Source organism: Chroicocephalus ridibundus, chromosome 2 (genome assembly GCF_963924245.1).
Source record: "Chroicocephalus ridibundus chromosome 2, bChrRid1.1, whole genome shotgun sequence".
Classification (NCBI taxonomy): Eukaryota; Metazoa; Chordata; class Aves; order Charadriiformes; family Laridae; genus Chroicocephalus; species Chroicocephalus ridibundus.
The window spans coordinates 86,667,818-86,691,277 of NC_086285.1; the positions used below are offsets into that span (position 1 = coordinate 86,667,818).

At 36.2% G+C, this 23,460-nt stretch overlaps 1 protein-coding gene across 13 annotated transcripts in view; it reads left to right on the forward strand.

Annotated features, from left to right (window-relative positions):
* CDH18 (cadherin 18) overlaps positions 1 to 23,460 on the forward strand; it is a 582,930-nt gene that overhangs the window by 416,254 nt on the left and 143,216 nt on the right. For all 13 annotated transcript variants that reach the window (XM_063326107.1, XM_063326119.1, XM_063326112.1 and 10 more), the window contains one exon: positions 21,304 to 21,598. In XM_063326107.1, the coding sequence (XP_063182177.1) occupies positions 21,304 to 21,598 (295 nt within the window). The remainder of the gene's footprint in view (positions 1 to 21,303; positions 21,599 to 23,460) is intronic.

A 23,460-nucleotide genomic window follows, 5' to 3' on the forward strand; every position in this document is an offset into this window, starting at 1 on the left:
TACATGTGTCGGCACTAAAAGCTGAATGAAAGCTGATTGATGCGCTTTTCTTCAAACCTTTCTCATTCTGAAACATACTAAATAGGAAGATAATGTATGTTTCAAGACTACATATTACATTAATACATTACAGCTACATGAACTGCTAATGGAAAACAAAATAGAAAAAAAAAGTGAATTATTTTGGCTTGTATTGCCTACAGAGTCCCAAGATTCTTGGGAGTTATTAGTTAATTCATCTTCACAGCATGCTTCTGAAACTTAGCTTTATGAAAAGTTCAACTGGGGCACTGGGAAGTAAACTGGGTTCCCAAAGATCACATAACAAGAAGTCCGTTCTTCCCGTCGCAGCATTTATTAAAAAAAAAAAAAAAAAAAAAGTAATTAATTTCTAAGTTTCTTCTTCAATTTTGATTCAGTTGAGTTGTACCTTTCCAGATCTTTTACTCTAACATATACCCCCTAAGTACGCATGTAGTGGCCGTCAGTTTTCTTGGCTCTTGGCACCAGAACAGGCAAATGCTTTTTAAGCCAGACAGATGCAGACTTGTTACTAGTATCTATTCCAATATGGCTGAAGGCATAATCCAAGAACACAAAACAAGGGAATTAACAAGCAGTGTTGTATTTTGAAATGTTCATCACTCCACTGAAGCCTATGATTAACAGGCTCTGCACCTACCATTTATTTGTTTTCTTCTATGTGCAGATATTGTGCAGAGACAAATCTGTATCTCTACTGTCTTGATTTAGCAGAAATAAGCACTAAATCTTGGAGATCTGTAGCCTACAAGACAATAGGTATAGCATCTCATACGGTAATTAATAACATCTAATATCATATTAACATGTTAAAGAGTTTTATGTGGTTCTACTGAGTTTCTAAACAACTCTAGCAAGCCAAGCTGATATGTCAATAATCTGAATTTCACAGACTAGCTTCTCAGCCGATATAAATGGCAAATCACTGGATTTATTCTCTAAATTGTATTTGAAGATCTTGCCATGTCTGTAGAGAATCAAGGAGAATTGTATACAACATAACCGTATGCTGAGGTCTGTGTCCTAGTTGTTGTTTATTTCATGCACCCTCTGAAGAGTTTCTGACAGAAACCAGTTATAAATTTAGACTGTGAAGCTCTCCCGGAGGAGAGATCAGCTTCGTATAATAAGACGTTTTGGGAAGTACGTGTGGTCATAAGATGACACATGAAGAACCTGGTTTCTCTTCTGCTAGTCATTGGAAAAATATCATGTGTGGAGCAAAAGCACATAGGAAATACAGAACACAGCTTATAGTAGCAAGGGAAAGGGCAAGTGTTGAAAGAACTTACACAGGTGGTCACTATACAGTGTCTGTACAGATTAATTTCAGATCAAACAGAGTTCAGGCGTAGAATGACTTGTTTGGTCACCCTTCTGGGTATTTCATCTCTTTTTGAAAGCCTTCTCATTTGTGTCAGCTTTTTCCGTCCTGTCCCCCTTACAAGAATATAGATATTTTTAGGTTTCTACATTAGTTATATGAGACATGTCTGAATTTTGAAACAAATTAAAATGTTCACCTGTAAGAACAAAATGGATGACTTGTTTTTGATGGCTATGCAGGACACTTTTTGTAATTCATATCTGCAGATCACTAAGATTTACCTAGATTTTGTTGTTGTTGTTGTTGCCTTTCAAGTTAAAACAAAGCAGTTACAAATGAAATTTTAGTTGTAGTTCTGAAAAATGAAATTAAACTACAGAGGTTTTGGGCTTCATCATAATCAGTATTTCTACTTTTGGGGAATTTGCAGAACCCTGACTGACCTCAGAAAGGTTCCTGAGCATTGTAGCAATGTTTTATAGTTTTTGTTAAAATTCAAATGACAAGCAGAAGCTAAATTTGGACTTGACTTTTGTTTGATAGATTTTTGTTATGTGGAGGCAGCCGGACCTGGGTGCAGTAATGAGGGAAAGAATCTATGTTATTCATCCACTGGGAGTTTCAAAGAGACAGTTGTCGACCATTATCCAGAGCTGGGATGGCTATCAAAGGACGCACTGAGAAGCTATGTGGCTGGATTAATCATGCATATGAGATGTACAACAAATATAACTTGATTAATTAATTGATTAGTTAATTAACCATCATGTTTGTTAATTAGGTGATTGTAAGTGTCTTGATTTATGGCCTTAAATATTGATTTTAGTTTCCTGACAAGGAGGGAAAGTGAGCACCAAAGGCATCTGTTTGTACATATGTATGAACCTCCAGATGAGGAAGAAGAAAAGTTTCCCCATTCAACTCAAAATTTAACTATAGGACTGGCAAATAAAATGCATAGTAGGAGAAGAATTTTTCTTTTCCTGCTTAAACCAGTTAGAACTGTGCAACAACAAGACCAGTGCTATACTTTGTATGTATTTCACTGTTCATTTTTATTTCCTATTTTGTCAAAGATATCAAAAATATTTTTATGGGTCAGAGTCTCACATGATGTTTTTTACATTGGATCTGAATATTATCTTCTGTAGAGCTACTTTATTCTCTGTGTTAATGTCTTTAAATTGGGGCTGGTTACTAACTTTTTTCCTGTTTTGCTTTCAAAAATGCTTATAATGTTAAGATAGGTTAAGCTGGCTATCAATTTTTTTCTTGAAAAAGGGACAATGCTCTGCCTTGAGGAATTGGATAGTCTTCTGAGGGCAGGGTGGCAACAGAGTGTGACAGAATCTGGATTCAGGAGGTGGAGCAGAAAGCATTGCTGAAAAGTGCTCCCTTCGTTGGCCAGTGATAGTGTTAGGTCTCAGTCTCGTGTAAGGACCAGTGCAAGCAGCACATTCTCTCATAGCTCAGGACAGCAAGAAGGACCATGCATGGAGCAGTGGTGAGTCATTAGCTGAAACAGGGAGAAAGGATGAGGCACAAGTATGCACAAGAGAGCTTAATGAGATGGGATTGACAGCCAGAGCTGGAAGCATGACCACTGTGAAAAGAGGGTAAAGCTTAAAATCAGTTTTGGCTTCACCATTTATTTGCCATTAAATTACCAGCTGCAATTATGAAGCAGAATGAATGATCCTAACTTAAATTACACTGTAACTTCTCTGAGATCTTCAGATTCCTGGAGCAGTGGAAAAGAGAATTACTTAAATAAGAGTGAGTACTGTTACATTTTCGATAGTATCTATGAGTTGAGTAATCCTACTGACTGGCATTATCTTTCACAGTTTTTACATTGCCTTTTTAAAAATAATAATAATAAAAATAAATACTGTTTTTTTAGTGTACAGATCAGTGTACAGATGCCCAAGAGCATTGGCATTGTTCCTTTCTGTCCTGCCTGATAGCTGTAAAAGGGAAGGAAGAAGCTTTTGTCATGCTTTGCTTAAAAATGAGAAAAGATGGAACCTTTCTAAATGGGAGGACCCCCAAACATTTGGAGAGGTCTCACCACTCTGTTGGAATGGTGGGCAGGAGATAAAAGGACACATTTAACAAATAAGTATGTTTTCCCATGAGTGGAAAATTTGTTATTTTCTTTAAATATTCCTCCATAATTAAGCCTCAGCTCAGTGAAAACTTTTGCTGTCGATTTCATAAGTGATGAAGTTTTTTTGATGAACTTGTGTTGTGCATAAAGTATGTGTGCAGAATACAGCAGAATATTGCCCTCTCATGTGTGTATATATATTATTAAGAAAGAAGAGTAATTAACACATGATAAATACTCTGAATATTAGCATTAGTGGCATGATAACATATTATTTTTGTACATAGGGATATTACTATGAGGGCTAATCCTAAACATAAATAGCTGGTTTAAGAAACATAAGAAAATGGTTAAATCTGTTAGTTGTCAAACATTACACCTCTTAAGAATTTGAGCTAGAACAACCTCTCTTACAAGATCCTTGGGTTTGTTTTCAGATTTTGTTTGGCTCAAGAAAAATTTGTTCTGGTAGTATTTCAGCACTCTTATCTGTAAGATAAATTAAGTGTTGCTGATGTATGAAATAACTGTTCCTTGAAAAAAATGAGACCTTTTTTGAACCCTTTATAAATGCTGACTTTGAATGTTAGAGTCTGATTTATTCATAGAATTGAACTAGTTTACCTATCCTTAATCAAGGAAGAATCACAGACTAGAAGGAGATGATTTATATGTGAAGTACCTAAAATGCTTTTTAAAACAGAAATTGTAAGTCGGGAAGAAACCTCAAGAGATCATCCATTCCATAACCATAGCTTGTTGTAGGACCAGCTATGACTAAAACTCTCCTAACAGATTTTTTGTGTACTCTGTCTCATTTAATCAGTACTATTTTGCATCATCTGATTGATTGATTGATTGATTGATTGATTGATTCATTCATTCATTCATTCATTCATTCATTTTCTCACCTGCTTTATTTTATTTTTTTTCCTTTTTTTGGGGGCAGGGTCTAAACTGGTTGTCCACATGTCAGAGTTACTTGTATATTAACTACTGAAACTACATGCATGAGTTGTGGATGTTGGAGGGAAATAACTATAATCACAAACTAAAATGAAGTCATATCCAAAACTAATTAGCTAGAAATGTTCATCTAGCTTAGCACGATTGTTTAGTGCATAGATATTAAGTGCACAGGACATCAGAAGATGTCCCAAGAGTCCCTGGTGCGGTATGGTCCATGCCGAACATTCCAGGGTCCAGATCATTGTTTTCTGGACTCCCTGAGCCAATGCAGCTTTTGCAGAGAGAGGTACCTCTTCCCTGCAGAGGCTCCTTGGAAAACGCAAATATAGACTATTAGAAAAAAGGTATTTTGAATCTTGGGTAGCATTTCCAATAATCAAGTCCAGTTACCCCATCAATTAAGGTTTTGAAATACCAGCTCTCTTTTCTTCTGTTGCATGAGGCCAGGAAGCACAGCCATGACAAAGAATTTGTTCCTCTACCATGAAGAATATGTTTTTTTTATTGCCTAAAGAAGTGAACAACTAAAAGAAATTCTTCAGGTTGGGGAGGAGGAGGAAGATAACTTTACAGATTATTGCAATAACAAGTTGATTTTTAGCAAGCTTTTTAACAGTTGAACAGAAAAGTTTTTCCACTTCCTGCGGTTGGCCGTTGGATAATAATAACAAGAATGTTAATATCATTATTGGAGAAGATTGTCCAGAATAGGAGTGAGAAGAATATTTTTCGTGAGCAGACTAGTTTGGCAAAAATCTTCCATTGGTTACTGAATATATACTGGAACTGAAATTGAAAGATAGCTGAAATTTTTTTTTGTTGGATGTATTCATATACAGTAAGCTATGCTTACTGCTGGTCAGGGGTAGGTGTGAAAAATCCATATTCACTAGAAAGAAATTTCGTGGTTTATTGTCAGGTAGTATTTTGTTTCTTTTTCACCAGCTTTCATTTTTCCCGAGGACATATTTAAGACAAAATGAAACTTGAGAAATAATTATTTTAAATGAGGAGAAAAAAATAACGGAACTCACAAAACATAGCATGAGGGGGGTGTGCAATGCAAGATGTAAAATTACACAGACAAATGTAAAGCTATAACTTTACTACAGTAAGACACAAGGGGAATTAATCTGTAACTATCTGTGCTAATCCAAATGTACTCTGGGCTGGGAAAATATTTTCTGGATTTTTATTGTAAATTAAATTCTGCTTTCACAAGGCTTCACTTGTCCTTGAGAATTTTGAGTATTTCACAAGCAAGTATTCCCTTCAAATGCTAATTTTCTGAATAACAGCATGATACTGAAAGCACCACTTCCAGGGAGGAAATAAATAGCATGCGAACTCATGTTTTACTGAATGCCTGTGTCCTTGGTGTCTTTCTGCAAAGCTGTTACCACAGCCATATCATGTGCTTTAAGCTGACTGTTGGAAGCTTTCTTCTTTATATTAGAAATACAGGTAGAACGGTGAAAATTGTTTTAATTCTCTGTTCAAAAGAAAAGGGAAAAATGGGAGTTCAGTATGCTAAAATATTTGTATTTATAAGATGTCTTTCTCAGCTTGATAAAGATTGCATGTGTGCTGTACGTGTATGAGAGCTCCATAGCTTTGAATTCTTTACTTCAATGAAATTTCCGCATTGGCTACCTAACTTCTAAAAGTAAACAGTATTTATGTTTCTATTCTATTATATTTATGTTTCTATTCTATATATGTTTCTATTCTATTACAAAATGTCCTGTTTAATCATGCAGGAGTGATAAGTGCATAATTTTTTATAATTATTCATGAATATTTATCTATATACTGCTGCAAAGGTATACCTTTTTGCCGTATAGGTTTCTATAACTCTCTATTCACTGTGGAGCTTTGCACCCAATCATCCTCCCAAGATTCTCCATCTCATTCAGCAAAAATTTTAAATGCCAGAGGCTGATGTTTAAATTTTCATGTGTCCTTGGCATCACAGTTTATCAGTGCATTCAACGTGAATGCAGTTGGAGGTGGGCTTTTAAGAACTCTAGCGGAGTGTACAAACAGATGAGTTTTACAGGCTAGGATGCATAGGGGAACACAGGGTAAAGGAGCGAAAAGCAAAAGAAAGTGAAGAGGCAGGATGGCAGTTTTTGAAAAATGGGGGATGTAAGATAGCCTGAAGGACCTAAGGGGGGAGTTCAATCAGATGGGGATGTGGTATCCTGAGCTGATGAGTAGGACTTCTGTCTTTTTGGAGTAAAGGTTCAATACAACAAATCACCTGCAGTTTCTGAAAACAAACAAACAAACAAACAAAAAAACAAAAAACCAACCCAAAACCCACACAATGGCAATTCCACTCTGAAAATTCTGTCTGAACTCTACAGTTTATGTAACTTCTCCCTTTGATCTTCCATACCACTGAGTAGTCTGCAGCTGAGAATTCAGCCTGGTTGAGAGGTCACTGCTCCCGCTCTGAACTTGCTTACGCAGACAGCTGGGCCTGAGCAGGCAATTAATAAGATAATAGCCATCTAATGTTTAGAGAACCATCTTATCCTGCCACTCATGACCTAGTGTGAATTAACACTATGGATACTTGTACTACATAGTGCCTAAGTAGTATTTTAGCTACGTGATGTCTGCAGATATTGCTGACAGCTGAAGGATTATCATTTGTTATCTTAATAGGCCTTCATCCTCAGAATAGGACACATTATCTCCTTTTGTTCCTTTTTCTTTCGGTTTGAATTTAGTCCTGGGTCTGAAGAGAGGGAAACTCTATCTTTTTAATATCTGTATCCAGATAGCTTGCCATTACTTTAATGGTATCTGAGTAGTGCTATTTTGACATGGCCAAACATCGCATATTCATGTCAATGTGATTGGTTTGCAGAAATACCAAATACTTCAGGGGCAGTGAAATGACCATATTCTTGAAAATATAATCAGAGAATGAAATAGTTTAGTGCTCTTTTCCAGGTCATCTAACTGCAGATATAGGAAATTATTCCATGACACCCCCTTTTATTTCTTCCCCCTCCTCTTCAGTTCTGAAAATCTGAGGTCTGAAATTACATTTTTCTCCCTTTATGATGTTACCTAGATTTATTTTTCAGATTTATATCTTGTCATGCGTTTTATATGTATATAAAATATGTAATAGTGCATTATAAATCAAAGCAAACATCTCTGAAATTACTGTTTATTATTGAAACAATTAATAGCCTGATCCTAAATCCACTGATATCAGTGGGATTTCCTTCATGTTCTGCATTTTATAATTCAAAAGAAAGGAAAAATGTCAATGAAAATGATAAGCAGCAACTCTGAACCCACTCCAAAGAAATAAATACTTTAGGTAAAGCATAAGAACCTGTGGAATTCAAACCACGGGATATTTGTAAGGATAAGTACTTAATATGATTTAAAAAAAAAACAAAACAAAACAAAAAAACCCCCCACCCACCAACGACCAACCAACCAAGCATTTGATGACTAAATAAAAATAAACATATTTAAAATACACTAATTTTTCCATTTTTCTAATTTTATGCATCTGTAGGAAAAGTCAGGTATCAAATAATGAAAGTTAGAAACTTTAATTTTGAAGCATATTTCCCACAAATTACAACAAGTGATACAAGATATCTGCAATGTTTTTAATGTGACTTCTTTTGGAACTAGTTGTGAGCCAGATCAAAAGTCACTCTAAAATAAAACAAAACTTGTTCAGTGCTAGTGTTACCAAACTCTAATGGAAATGATTAATGCCTGTTCTTCAGAATGGAGCTATTTTATTTTTTTTCCCTACAAGTTAGGTCAATTCAGGAATTTATCCTTCTTATGAAAGACAAAATTTATCTCATTGACATTTACAGAGGAATAGCTTTGATACAATCCTTCTTGTTTAACTTCTCACATCACCATTTGTCGTGATGCTGAGTACTTATCCTGTAGGTTTGCTCCTCATGCACACAGGAAATTCTCCATGGTATGGATTTGTGCCTGAACAAAGATTTTATTTATAGTAACAGAAGTAGTGGGAGGCAGGACGTGGGAGGCATTTCTGTTTCTCTCCAGAGTTTGCTTGAGTACGCATTTAAGGAATGTTATATTTACTACATTTCCAACATTTGTCTCAGTTTTCTTTAGTTCTGATGGTATAAAATTTTTAGGGTCGCAATTGTTAGGGTCCAGCTGATTAAATAATGTTAAAATGTTAAGAATTATCACTCGAGGAAAAAAAATAGTTGACCTCTTACAAAATATCTTTTTTTATTTCTGCTGCCTAACTAGCAGTCTGCTTTGTTGCCCTGACCTCTGCTGTTAGGGCTATACTGCACTAGTGATCATAGTAACCTACTAGAATATGCCTTATGTGGAATAAATTGGATTTTAGTGACATGAGTAATATTTCATAGAAACATAGAATCATAGGGTTGGAAGGGACCTCTGGAGATCATCTAGTCCAACCCCCTGCCAGAGCAGGGTCACCTAGAGCAGGTTGCACAGGAACGCCTCCAGGTGGGTTTGGAATGTCTCCAGAGTTGGAGACTCCACCACCTCTCTGGGCAGCCTGTTCCAGTGCTCTGCCACCCTCAAAGTAAAGAAGTTCCTCCTCATGTTTAGGTGGAACTTCCTATGCTCAAGTTTGTGCCCGTTACCTCTTGTCCTGTCCCCGGGCACCACTGAAAAGAGCCTGGCCCCATCCTCCTGACACCCACCCTTTAAGTATTTATAAGTGTTGATAAGATCCCCCCTCACTTTAGGACGACTGAGTGAAAACTTGTATTCAGTGAGTGTTTGAAGTACCATGCTATATATATTTTTTTTTTTTCCTGAAAAAGAATAAATATCTTTGAACTTCCTAGTATTAGTGAAATTAGGTTAGAAAAAAGACACTGGGAGACAAGGATCAGACACCCAGGTCTTCTGCTAGGCCACATGGGTACTTCCTTCTGGGCTCCTTAAATGTGAAGAAAATAGTCTGTTATGGAAAATGTGTTAATGAATGAACTGTACATCCAAAGGAGTCTATAGGTACTCTGTGTTGACACCTCCTTGTACAGCTAGCAAGAATATCTAATAACAGATAGAGTAATGGTCATTTCATTACTTCCCGAAATGATCTATTTTTATATTAATTTCCCTATCATTTTACACATACCCTTTTAAAGCATCATTCACACCTCACCATTTGTTGTCAGCCAGTAACTTCAGAGATTGTAATCCAATTCTGCCTGAACATTTTTTGAGAGAGAAGAAGGTGTCAGAGAGTCTCTGGGAAGAAAAATCACTGAAATGTTCATGATAAATGACATTTGTATTGATATGTCACCATACACATGACAAACACGAAGGAGAGTAATATATTGCCTCTGAGTGTGAATACCTTGTTTATGGCATTTACTTGGAATACTGATCCTGGAGAAAGGTCAAATTTTAACAGACTTTTTTTTAATCACTCATTTTAATAAGTGATAGCAGTGAATGGAACAGCATGTCTGGGATTCCTTACATGTACAGAAGGAGAACATTAGTGTTCCCTATTGGAATTAGATGATGATGAATACAGTACAGTCCTTAATGAGAAACATAAATTTTGTGTTAAATGTAACATGAAGAATGTATTAGTTTCAGTAAATTGATGAGGCTCTGACTTGCTTTGTTGAAGTACTTTCTATTAAACACCATCAAAGGTGTTTAACTGTGGAAGAAAGTAGTTCTCAACTAGCTTTTTCTCGTGCTAAATTCAAGATAGTTCCACGGTCAGGATACGTCTATCCTGGAGACAAATGAAAACAAGTCAAAGTATCGAACATTTGTGACTTTACAATGGACAGCAAAGAACATAAATATTTTTTTCAGTGAGAAATACAGAACTTTGTGGAGAAGGTTTTACTTAATTTTTAAATATCCATATATCTAAAGATATGTAAGATAAATTCTTAAGCACACTTTTCATGTTTTTTAAAATATGGGAGAATTTTAATGTAAAATTTATTGCTCAGAAATATTAAAAAGTCAAGTGTTAGACAATCTTAGATTAAAATTTCATCTGCAGATACCCGATTCATGGATGTAGATTCTTCTTGTATATCCCGTTATACAAAAATATACCAAAACTATTTTAGAAATAGACATTTCATGGATTCAAAGCAGGAACAATTAAGCATATTTAGAATCTAAATGTGGGTTTCTGGAAATTTGCAGGGCTTGATCTTTTTGGTTGCTATTTCAAAAGCCTAGCATCATTTCTTTTCTTCATTGTTAGAATGTGGGTTGTCAGTCACAATGAAGAATGGTTGTTGTCTACAAAAGGACGGCAATGCTCTGTACTGTGCTGAAAAGATATCACGCAGGACTTGCAATTACATTGTCAGGTGGAAAAAGTAGCAAAAGATTACATGTTACACAAGGCCTCTATAGGAATGCTGTTAACTCAAAATGCCAGTCAGTCATAAATTGTGATATAAAATTGGTTTGTAAACATTTTCTGAACTTGTGTTTTACTTGTCCAGAAGTTGTACTGAATGAAATGTAAGTAATGAGGGGTTTACTGTGTCTTACAATCAAAGCCTTGCAGTGGTGGCAGTACAGATGTTTATGGACAGATAGGGGCATGATGACTCTAGAAGAATCCAGCAGGAGTAGCATGCTACCCCTTTGAAAAAAATGGGTTCGTTGGTAAGAACTATCTGATTAAAAAGTCTTGGGCTCACAAACTATACTAGTTCTTGGTAATCCATGTGTCCAGTATGCAAATACACAAAAAAAGATTCTTGAAATCCCCTGGTTTACATCTACAGGAGTGGAGTAAAGTAGCATAGTTGTCATTCTCCGTTATCACCTATTTTGAGGCACTAGTGACCTTTTAAAGAAATTTGTGGAAACATTTCCTCATCATGGTGATGCAAGGCTCTTTTCCTGTGTCGTGTAGTACTTTTTGCTTCTTGCAAACAGCAGGAGTACTACACTATAGGAAGAAGAAAAGTGGCTGTGATAGGAAAAGAATCATATTCTTTTCTAAGAGAGATACAGAAGAAAAGCCATCTCTTGTGAGTTGTGTAATGGAAACTATACAGAGGCAATTTTTTTTACAAATCCAAATTTTACCCAACAAGAAGACAAGCTATAGGCCACATAAAAGAGATGAAATGGCATTCCAGATGCAAAACCAAAACCATGTCTTTAAATGGTAAATACTGTTGAAGCAGTGAATCAATACCCCAATAAATCTATAGTCTGATATTCAATATTGTCATACCACTTTCTAATATTTAAAAAGTATATAACAAAGAACTCTTAACAAATAAAATGACCAAAAAAAATCCCTCAGTAATGAAAACATGCATTTGATTTACCTGGAAAAGTGTACTAACATGATTTGATAAGGAGCTCACAAAAAGACAGAGATTAAATCCTTTTGAAACAATGGTCTCTCCAGTTCTTCATAATGTGTTTTTTCAGTTCTTTTCAGTTTCTTCAGAATGAAACAACTTTTTCACCTGAAATAGAAGCCATTGGACAGTAGCTAACCTGTTTTCTTTCCACAGCCTTATAAATTTCTTAGCAAATTAGCTTCAAAGACATCAAAACCTAAAATGTGTGAAAGATTTTTGGGAGGATGGGATGAAAGGAAGCTGGTAAATTAATTATCTCTCCTTGAACTTTTCCACATAATATTTTTTTCCTAATCAAACTCTGTAATTGGGTAAGTAATTGACTCCCTAACATAAAGTTTTCTCTTGTTGATTTTTCGTGTCTCAAAAATACTACATCAGAAAATCACACATTTGTTTTTATCTTCACAATATTATTAGGAAGAGCAAAGGAGAAAGAAGCAATTTAGAATATCTAATGGGTACACTGCAGAGTTGTTTTTCCAGAGCTTAAAAATGAATACGCTGTCTTAAGATTTTTCATAGAGTAAACAGCGTTTGCTGTAGCGCTGTCAGACAAACAAGCAAACAAACAAATAAATCACTTTTCATAAGAGTTTGAGTACTATTACACTTATAGCTCTGTGGTCCAGTGAGCTATTTCTATCACTCACATTAATAGCAGGAGAAGCTGTATACATGGAGATAACATAGAATCATAGAATGGTTTGGGCTGGAAGGGACCTTAAAGATCATCTAGTTCCAACCCCCCAGCCATGGGCAGGGACACCTCCCACTAGACCACATTGCTCAAAGCCCCATCCAATCTGGCCTTGAACATTTCCAAGGATGAAGCATCCACAACTTCTTTGGGCAACCTGTTCCAACACTTAATGTGGAATTCATTGATCAAGATTTTAGAGAACTAATAGTTCTTTCTCATTTGGAAAAATCTGAAATATATTTTCTTTTTGGAAGACCCTGTTACAATGGATGTGTTCCCGTTTTTTCCACCTGCACTGCATATAGAAAGGAAAAGCAGAGTTTGATTCTCTCTTTGTGCATGTAAAACAAAACCCAAAACAAACAAAAACCCCCAACGTGCAATAAGGGTAGCTTTACTGAGCAAGCAACAGAAATGAAGGTCAAGAGCATCTGTAGGAAGTCTGCAGAAATAGTGTAGGTAAACAGAAACTGTGTTTTTACTCCATCATTGTCTCAAATGTGCAGTGTTTTCCAGTGAAGTTCTAAGCCCCAGACTCTTGCATCTCTTGGAGTTTTCAAAGAGAATATGCACTTAGCGTTAAGACCACTGAGTCCAACCCTTAACCTAGCACTGCCAAGTCTACCACTAAACCATGTCCCTAAGCACCACATCTACACATCTGTTAAATACCTCCAGGGATGGTGACTCAACCACTTCCCTGGGCAGCCTCTTCCAATGCTTGACAACCATTTCCGTGAAGAAATTTTTCCTAATATCCAATCTAAACTTGCCCTGCTGCAAATTGAGGCCATTTCCTCTTGTCCTATCACTTCTTACTTGTCAGAAGAGACTGACCCCCACCTCTTTACAACCTCCTTTCAGGTAGTTGTAGAGAGCGATAAGGTCTCCCCTCAGCCTCCTTTTCTCCAGACTAAACAATCCCAGTTTCCTCAGCCGCTCCTCATGAGACGTCCTCTAGACCCTTCACCATCTTTGTTGCCCTTCTTTGGCAACATTCAGTAAGACTCAAACAAAAAGACCAACTTAATTTCAGACATATTTTAGAGTAATGGTTCAATGAGCTGTAGTCATTTAGCCCTAGGACCTGCAAAGAAGTATATTTACATAGTTATACGTTTAGAAAACTTTGGTTAGCATGTTCTGCAACAGGATGACTGTCCAGCTCTTTAAAACGTGTAAAACAAATATACTGTGTAAATCCTACTTTCTTGAAAAAAAGAATAGTTTCTATGCCCATCATAGAATTTACCCAAGTAAAAGATGTCTGAAATGAAACCTTACTGCCGTAAAGAGAGTTCAGATGAAAACTTCAGCAGAGTGGAAGTACTTTTTTCTATATTGATTTAGATACACAGTACACTGAGAGTACAATTTTGGATTCAATTTTTCTTGAAAATATATAGTGTTCTTTGAAAACAAAACAACAGTTTTATACATAAACCTTTATTGTGTTGTTTTGAGTTTCCATTTTCTATTTTTCCTGTCATTCACTGGAGTCCTCCTTTGTACGGAGAGAAAATAGGAGCTAATGTTGACCACTTGCGTCAGCTTTAGTACACCTGATGCTATTTCAGATGTGATTGCTTATGCACCTGCATACATCTGCCATTACCCAGTCTCCCCAAAAGCAGCAGCAAAGAAGGGGACTTCAGATAAGTACATCTTTCAGGAACAGATGTTTGCATGCTGTAGTGTTATACTATGAAGTTAATACTGTTTCAGTTGTGTTTTTCTTGGATGATTGCAATCCAATTATTTTTTTCTATCTCAGAAAACCCATTCAGCAGATGGAGGCAATTGCAATTCTGTATTTTCTTCCTCTGTTTGACAAGGCTGTGAAATAGCTTCTTCTCAATTTGTGGGCACTGCTATGGATAACACAGTTATCTCCTGGGCTAATGATTCCCTCTGAGAATTCCATCAAAAGGTGTGACATTGCCCAGAGCAGTATATTTCATTAAAACATATTTTATAGCTCAGACCAAAGGAAGTAAGTCTGCGGCAAATCTGAGGATGCGTTTACTGCATAGGCACAATGAACATTTCAGTAGAATCAGCTAGACTCTGATTTTGCAGTATGCACCATTCAGAATAATTTTATATGTGTTTTTTACTACTGCTAAGTGATTGTATCATTTCTTTTAAATTACGTTGTGTCTACATAAACATCAAAGGAAGTCAACATGATTGTAATTCTTATTAGAGAGAAGTTTAAAATGTTTTGCTCTCAGTGTTTTAGTACTGTACCACTAATTCTTTTATGTGTCTACATTTTGATGTTTTTAGTGAAGCATTAAATAGTTTTGCGGAACATAAGTAAAGTAACATGCATACATTTTTGTTAATATATTAAATATATTACTAAATATATATTAATATATTTCAAATATATTGCTAAAGGTCACAGCTCATGTTGTTTGGGAATAATTTTGTCATTGGGAACACATTGGTAGACTTTGCTGTGGTAGTGTTGCGCTGGGGCCCTCTTGTTGTCTGGTTAAAATGATTGGCAATGACAACAGAATTGAGAAGGGGAGGTTCTGTTGCCCTGCTTGAAAGAGCTTGCTGCTCCTCAAACTGAAGACAATACTTTATTCAAAAGATATAATGGTGGTATAACTACCAGAACTCAGGTTTTGCTTTTGGAATTCTATGCATATTATTTTTTATTGGTTATTATTTGTCAACAATAGGTTTTAAATTAATTCTATGCAGTTATTTCAAAATAATTTAAGTTTATATTTACATAATGACTTCTTCTCTGATTAAGTTCATTGTGTTAGTGCAACAGTTCTTGATTTTTTCAGATCAGTTTCGGATTTGAATTTAGCACATGTATGGGAATCTCTTAATAATTTTTTTTTTTCAGCAGAACAACATATATCTTATATCATAAATCATAGAATCATCTAGTTTGGAAGTGACCTTTAAGATCATTGAGTCCAACCATCAACCTAACACTGACAAAATCTAACTAAATCACGTCCCTAAGCACCACGTCTCTTCTTCTTTTAGATACCTCCGTGGATGACTATTCCACCACTTCCTTGGGCAGCCTGTTCCAATGTTTGATAACCCTTTTGGTGAAGAAATTTTTCCTAATATCCAATCTAAACCACTCCTGGTGCAACTTGAGGCCATTTTGTCCTGTCCTGTCATTTTTTACTTGGGGTTCAAGAATTTATTGGTAGTCCTGTTAAAATACTGTAAAAGTCATTACTAATCTGCTTAAAATGCCACATACACAACAGACCAAGAATCCAAATTTTTCAGTTAAACCAAACAGGTGGAAGCAGTCATATAATTAACTCTTATACTTTACAACTGCCCCTTTTATCCAGGCTTCTTTCTCATTCTTCTGGTCATGCATGGTTTCCTGGCCCCAGCTTATCTTCCTTAAGCAAGTGCAGGGAGTGTGGTGATCACTGTGAGTTGTTAGCATCCCACATTCCCAGCAGGAGCAGGGTGTTGGCTCCCTCCTCAATTTTTTTATTGGTTTTATAGTCCTTATTTTTGTGCTGCTTTCCCATTGGTCCCCAATTCTATATTCTCCAGTAGCTTCTGCCTATTTGAGGTTATTTGCTTGACTTTAGACAAGTGTGTATGCTTAAATGTTTGGATGTGTGATGTAGCTCGGCATTAGCTAAAACAAATAAGTAAAAGATGTATGAAGTTGAAGGGTAGTGAATAAGGCCAGTAGCTAAGCAGTAGCCACCCGACCATTTGGTTTTGCAATTAGGCTTTAGCCACCTGATCACTTTGGAGTTACTAACAGTTACAATACTATATTACCTGGACAATAAGCCTACAATCTGTGCATTCATTGTAAAGCAGTTAATATGCTGGTGCGTTAAATTATAAATATTTAAAGACTCGTAGTATCAAAATTAATAGAATATAAAGAAAACTCATTAACTGAGAAGTTTGGTAAACCTCTTCAGATCATGCCTTTGGGTAATGTAGTCCTGCAGTTTGTGTAGGAATACTAAAAGAAAGTTAAGCATTTAAATAGACTGATGGAAGAAGAATGTTTAAGTCTTAGCAAAACAAGGACACCTTGGTTGCTATTCTGCTAAATCAGTCATACACTGCTGATATAAACTGGTTAAAGATTGAGGAACCATCATAAATCATCCTGAATCCAACCTGTTATTAAATATGTCAAGAAGTGGAGTCCACTGGGTTGATAAAGGTGACATTCCAGATATGCTCTTCAGCTATATTTTCAGTTTCTCCTTTCCCTAAAAATGCAGACAAATAAAGACAGGAATAATGTCCAACAGGGGATGAAAATTAAATACTTTCTGGCAACTTCTGGTTGTGGACAGATTCAGAATATTTAATAGGTATGTTCTTGTTAGGAGCATAACTAAATCAGCAGTGATTAGTTATGTTTTCAGAAGCCAGCCCATCACATAGGATAGAAATGACATTTCCATAAGGAATTCAGAAGTCTGCACTGTCTGGAAAGTGGGGGGACTGGAGAGGGTGCTGTCAGGGAGCAGCAGCGTGGGGCAAATCCCTGGGGCTAGGGCACTGGGGGCTCCTCCAGCTAGCTGATGGCAGGGCCAGCCAGGAGCAGGGCAGCAAAGGGCGACTGGGGCAACTCCAGCCCTGGGCATTGGGGACCTCCCTGAGGGCAGGCCAGGCTGAGGCCAGAATGGGACATGGTCCCTCAGGTCTGCCCATGGGTGCCCAGGGCAGGCCTGTGGGGAGATGGAGACCGGCCCTACTGTGGCATCACTGTGGCAGGGGCTGGTGGCCCTGGAGGGGCTGCAATTAAGTCCTGAGCCGTGGGCAAGGTCAGGGGAACCCTGGGGAGCTAGGGAGGGCTAAATACAAGCTAAGCAAACTATGGGTCTGCAAAGTCATTTTTAAAATAGGGTTTGGGATCTAAGGTGAGATTGCTTAGGGCAGCAAATTGAAACAACTTAAGAAGGAAAAAAACAGTTTCTTTAAGTTACAGTTTAAAAGTTAATATAACGGATCAATATATAATCATTAGATGAGGTGGACAATAAGAAACTAAGACTTACTGAAAGACATTTTCAGTAATGTTTTCATAGTCATAGTTAAAACCTCTGATACAGAAATCAGAGAGCTGTGTTTTAATGTTTGGCATATTTCCCTTGCATTTGTTTTCAATGCTCATCTCAAGATGAGTAATCATGTTTCAGTTTGCCATGTGTTTGTATTTCTTTTTAAATTAAGAGACTCCCGCAATGTTCCAACTTTCTGTCTCTGACTGGCACAGTAGGGGAAAAAATAACACCACATTTTGCGTTTATCTAAGCTATTTATTCACATTACTACAGCATGTGAGTGTCTCATCCTCTAGTGTGCACATGTTCTTGCAGTAGTCATTGGCAGAGGTGGCGGCATCTCATTGAAATGAAATATCCACACCTTTTCTGGGGATCTGGGTTGAGATTACATCCCCAGGCCACACAAATTAGGTTTGAACTGGTGAACAGAAGGTGGGTTGGCTTGAGTCTACGTTGCTTAGTGTCATCCCTCATTTGAAAGAGAAATAGCTACAGCAGTCCCAAGCAAAGAGAGTCCACTATTACCCAGCTAGATTTTCCTCCCTTGCTGTCTTTTATAAATCATTACAGTGACAGCTGCAGAAACACAGTCTCCCAAACCATGTATTTGTAACCTAAGTGGTGGATCACATCTATTCTAATTAGAAATGCTTTTGTGGAATAAACCACCTGTTGTGGAGATGATTTCATAGTACGCAGGGAAAAGAAAGAAGTGTGCCGTACACAGGGACATGAATCTCTCATTAATGTGGTAGACATTGTCTTAAGCAGGGATTCCTAGGGGCTCTCTTCAGCAAAACACATATTGCAAATAAGTGTTTAAGAGAAGCCTTGGTATTTTTCTACTTGGGCCAATTTGTCCTGAGATGGAAGTATTAAAGAAGATAAACAGTTATTTAATCTTTACTTTACGGAAAAAAATGAAATATAAACCAAGTGACAAAGGAAAGACCCTTTTGTTATGCAGTAGAAGTGCTATGCAAAATCCTCCTATGTGAACTTAAAACTCAGCATTAGAAATTAAAAAGCATAGATCAAAGTGTTATATTTAAAACAATATAATAAATATCAGGAAGTAGGGAAGCAGAAACTTCTCTTAGTTTTCTCTTGTTTTCAGTGGTTGCCTTACAACTACAGTTTAAAAGACATAGTTGCAAATTGAAGGCTTTCAGTGTTTATTAACAGATTATTTTCTTCTAATGATATTCCTGCCTGCATTTTTGAATTGAAGTTTGTTGGGTAACATGATGTTTAGCAGGAATAATGTATAATTGGTTGGCCATGCAATCAGCTGGGAATCTTTTGTGTTTCTTAGCTTTTATTACTTGTTAGATGTAAAAGCCCTCTGACTCAAAAAGTACCTGGATTTTCTTCACTATTGACAAGTACAAATAGTTGTTTCTTCACAACAAAAAATATCTAATGTTATTAATTTTATCCAATGTTCCATGCATTTCCTGCTATCACAATGAATTTCTGAATGTGCCTTTCTGCAGTATGGTATTGGAATGCCATGTTTATGTTGATATTTGTGGTTTTTGAAGAAAACTTACTTCTTAAAATTCTACAGCAGTTCCTTATTCTCTTGTTTTCTTACCTATGTAACCAATGTCTTAATTGGTTCGTAATTTCATAATTTCAGTTATGAATATAGTAAGTTTTGCTGGGATCTCTGTATGGTATACCCGAATAAGTTTTTACATATACACATGCAGAGTTAAAAGGAGAGAATGAGAATGGAGATTCTTCTGATCTTTTTCAGTTTGGGATAGTTTTAACTTTAGTTCCTTAATAGCTTCATAAACTCAGCAAATTTGCCATTTTCCTGGACATACCATTTTTTCTTCTAGGTTTCTTTTTTGTTTTTGTCGCCCGTCCCCCTCCCCCCCCCCCCCCCCCCCAAATTAGAGACAATCTTTCTAAGGCAAATGTTAACATTTGCAAACACTAACACTTAGGAATCATTTTATCAAAAAATGAACCTGCAGCAAGAGAAAAACAATTCTGATTGTTTCTGAAAAATTAGAATACCTACTATTCTTGGTTTTAGGAATAAATCACTTCAGAAAACATTTTGACTTTATAGGAATTTTGGGTCCCTGGCATTTTACATTGAGTGAATCATTCCTTTGTTAATAGAATACAGTATTATTCTGAGGATAAGAAGAGATGTAATGAGAATTTTGCCCATCACTGCTCTAAAGAAAATGTGTAAGATTGTCCTGCTGTCCTACAACAGCAAAACCAAGCAAATACTCTTTCTCTGCCTATTTCTTTCTTCTATTTTCAAAATAAAAAAAAATTGGTTCACAGTTGTGACCTAGTTTTGTATTGGTTATTCAATCAGATCTTCTTGTGGCCCAGATACGTATATGGTGCGTTGACTGATGTTATGCTGAAGTTTATGTGAGCTGACAATCTTAATTTTATTAGATTTTCCCCCTCCCAAGTCCCCCTACTGAACAGGATATAAATTATATGCGACACCGTAATTTCATAGAGTTAATACATGAAATGAAAAATGTCATGAACCCTCATATGCTTACTCCTTTTGCTCAGATTCTATGTAGAAACTTAGTAACACCACATTGCAGATATTGAGAGACAGGGCAGTGGGATAAGAATAAGAATGAGTTCTTAAAATTAGAAAGTTTCCCTTCTGATTTAACATCACAATATAACTGCACAATACCTGCAGCTGTTCATTTCTGTATTATCACTTTGTTCTCATTGTGCACCTCTATAAGTACATTCTGTTCTCAAAGTCATTTTAAAGAAAAAAACAACACAAGGCCTCACAATCTATGAAAAAATCACCCCTCTTTCTCATAGAACACATGTTCATTTTTAATCTAAACAGGCAATTCTTTAAAGTCAAGTTAGAAGCACTGAGACTTAATGAGTAGCTGTTTCATGTTATCTCTTAATACACCGGGTTACTTAGTGACTATTCCTCCTTCCTCCCCCCCAATAAATATAAACTTTCTTCTACTCAATGAAGGGTATAATATATTTAACGTATATTTAATAGCACAAAGTGTGTGTTAGGAACAATGAAAATGCTGGAAGTATCAGTCAAAGGTCATTACTTCATTATAAATAATTTAAACAGAATCAAATTAGGTGACTTTCTAATTAACAATAGACAAACAAAAACCAGAGAAAATGGATGTGTTTTGTTGAGGGACAGAGTAATCCTGGACAGACATCTGTCACTGCCACACTATGCAATTTCCTTTTGCAGTAAATAATGGTGTCCTTGGAGCCAGAGAAGATAACATAGGTGGTGAGACTGAACTACAGTCATTGAAGCAAACAATCCTCAGTGTGACTGCTTCAGGCTTAGTGCTTAAGGAAGAGTTTCTAGCAACGAGATCTGTGAGATAAGTACTAGAAGGACTAAAACCAAACCAAAGTAAAATAAAGACCACCCCAGTTACCAGAATTTTCTTGACTTAGGAAGTTTTCTAGGATGAACGTAGAACCCAAGATGTCCCAGCTTAAAAAATGAACTATGCTAGATGGAAATCACCGTGAACAAAATGGTTGACTTGATAGAAATAGCACATAAGGAATTATGGCAAGAGGTGGGAAGGTTAAAAACTAAGTAGAATGATGCTAACAGAAATATTATAGTTTTTATATCTTATGTGAAATAACCTTTTATGAAATTTAATATGTCATTTCATATGATTTTATGTGTATATATTCTACAGCTGCACTCCAATTCCGACAAAGGTGATGGATCAGTCAAATACATTCTTACTGGAGAAGGGGCGGGGACTATATTTATTATTGATGACACAACTGGAGACATCCATTCAACCAAAAGCCTAGATCGAGAGCAGAAGACACACTATGTGCTTCATGCCCAAGCTATTGATAGACGGACAAACAAGCCACTCGAGCCTGAATCTGAATTTATTATCAAAGTGCAGGATATCAACGACAATGCACCAAAATTTACAGACGGACCATACATTGTTACTGTGCCAGAGATGTCTGAAATGGGTAAGGAAAACAAATGGTTCTATACAACAATCTTTTAACAAGTTAAAATGCCACATACCGTTTGACAAAGTTATGACACATTATTGTATTGTTGATTGTTTGTAAAAGATATTACAGCTGATAAGAGATGATAAGAAGACATCAAATGTAACCTTGCAAATTACTTGGGACATTCATATTAAGAAAACAGTACAGACACGCACATTGACTGTAGAGGAGAGTTGCTCTTATTCTGGAATGCTTTAACAGACATTCTGGGGCAAATGGTACTTTGCAGTCTAGAAAGAAGATGTATTCATATATCCATATTCAACTACACACTTTATGGCATTCTCTTATGCCTACATGAGTAGCCTATGCAATTCACAGAATGAAACAAATATAAAGGAACAGTAGTTTTCTAGATTATTTTACACCGTAGTCTCGTATGTTTATTTACCTTGATTAAGTTTCTTACAAAGTGAACTGAAGTCCACTGCTCTTTGGTTTTCCCTGCTAGAAATGTAGTTCAGATGTTCTTATTCTTTGAGGTGATACATTATGCAATCAGGTTTCTTTATTTGTTGCTTGTCTGGTGTTGAAATTAGTTTGTAACTTTCCTCTAATATCACAACATCAAAGCTGCATAGCTAGTTTATGATAGATGCATGGAAATATGACTTTTGTGCTAGATATTTCTTTCAGAAAACGTAACTGTCATGACTGGTCTTTGTGAAAGATGTCTGCTGTCTTTTATTACTGAATGGACAATATAAACAGTTACCTCGTGAACACACACTTTTCCCTTTCCCCCCAAATCCCTAAACATCCCATCTAAGAAATAACCTTCGAGTCTAAGTCACGTCTAACTTTCCCAAGTGAAAAGTAGATCATTTGTTCTTTTCTTCTTGCTGTTTGTCTGATAAGCAGGTGATAGACTTTAACTTCTGCAGAGTAGAATTTTGAAAATTAAAAGGGAAAAATATTAAAATACATTCAACTCTCATAACAATATCGATCATACATATAAGAACGAATGACTAGTGTCATTGAATCTTAACGTTTTGTCATGATTTGATCACTTTGAATGGTAATGATAACTCATATAAATAGACTAGAAAATAACAGAAGTGTTATGTTCCATACTTGAAAGTCAGATACAAAATTTTGTTAATATAATTATTTTGCATGGGAAGGTACCTTGTACAACTTTCTTAGTGTAAACAGGTGAAATTCATTTTAAACTGGGAATCTGCATTTGGTTCACCTTTTATGGTACCACCTGACATTATTATGCTGAGTTCAGACATATGTCTTTGTGTAATGAGGGAAATTTAATCTGGTTGTGGAAGTGTGCATACTGTCTGGACTGCATACAGTTTCGCCATATGCAAAGACATATTTCATGTGGAGAGACTAAACAGGCCAAAACCACAGCTTCCATTACAGATACACAGAGTAAAAATAGTGCATTCCAAATACATCTACGATTCTTTTCTTGCAGATACAAATGAAGTGTGGCATATGAAATATTTTCAAACAGGTGGTAATCATACTAGTCCTCAAAAGATCAAAATATATTAAAATTTATTTCTCAACCATAGAGTTCAAAGGTGTGTCGTTTTGGAAGCAGAGACTGATTTTTACACCAGTGGCTTCTTCATTGACCTAAGTAGTGTTAATCTTGTATAAAGTAGAGAATAAGCATTCTTTCCTATCTACCATGCAAAATCAGATTGTATTAAATAGACTCTGAAGTTTATTAAATATCATGTTTTAAAAGGATATAAAAATTTTCCCCAATTCTCATTCTTTTCCCCTGACTTTATTACTACCTCTTCATTCTTTCTCTCAGCGCCAGTGCCACTACACTGACACATAGG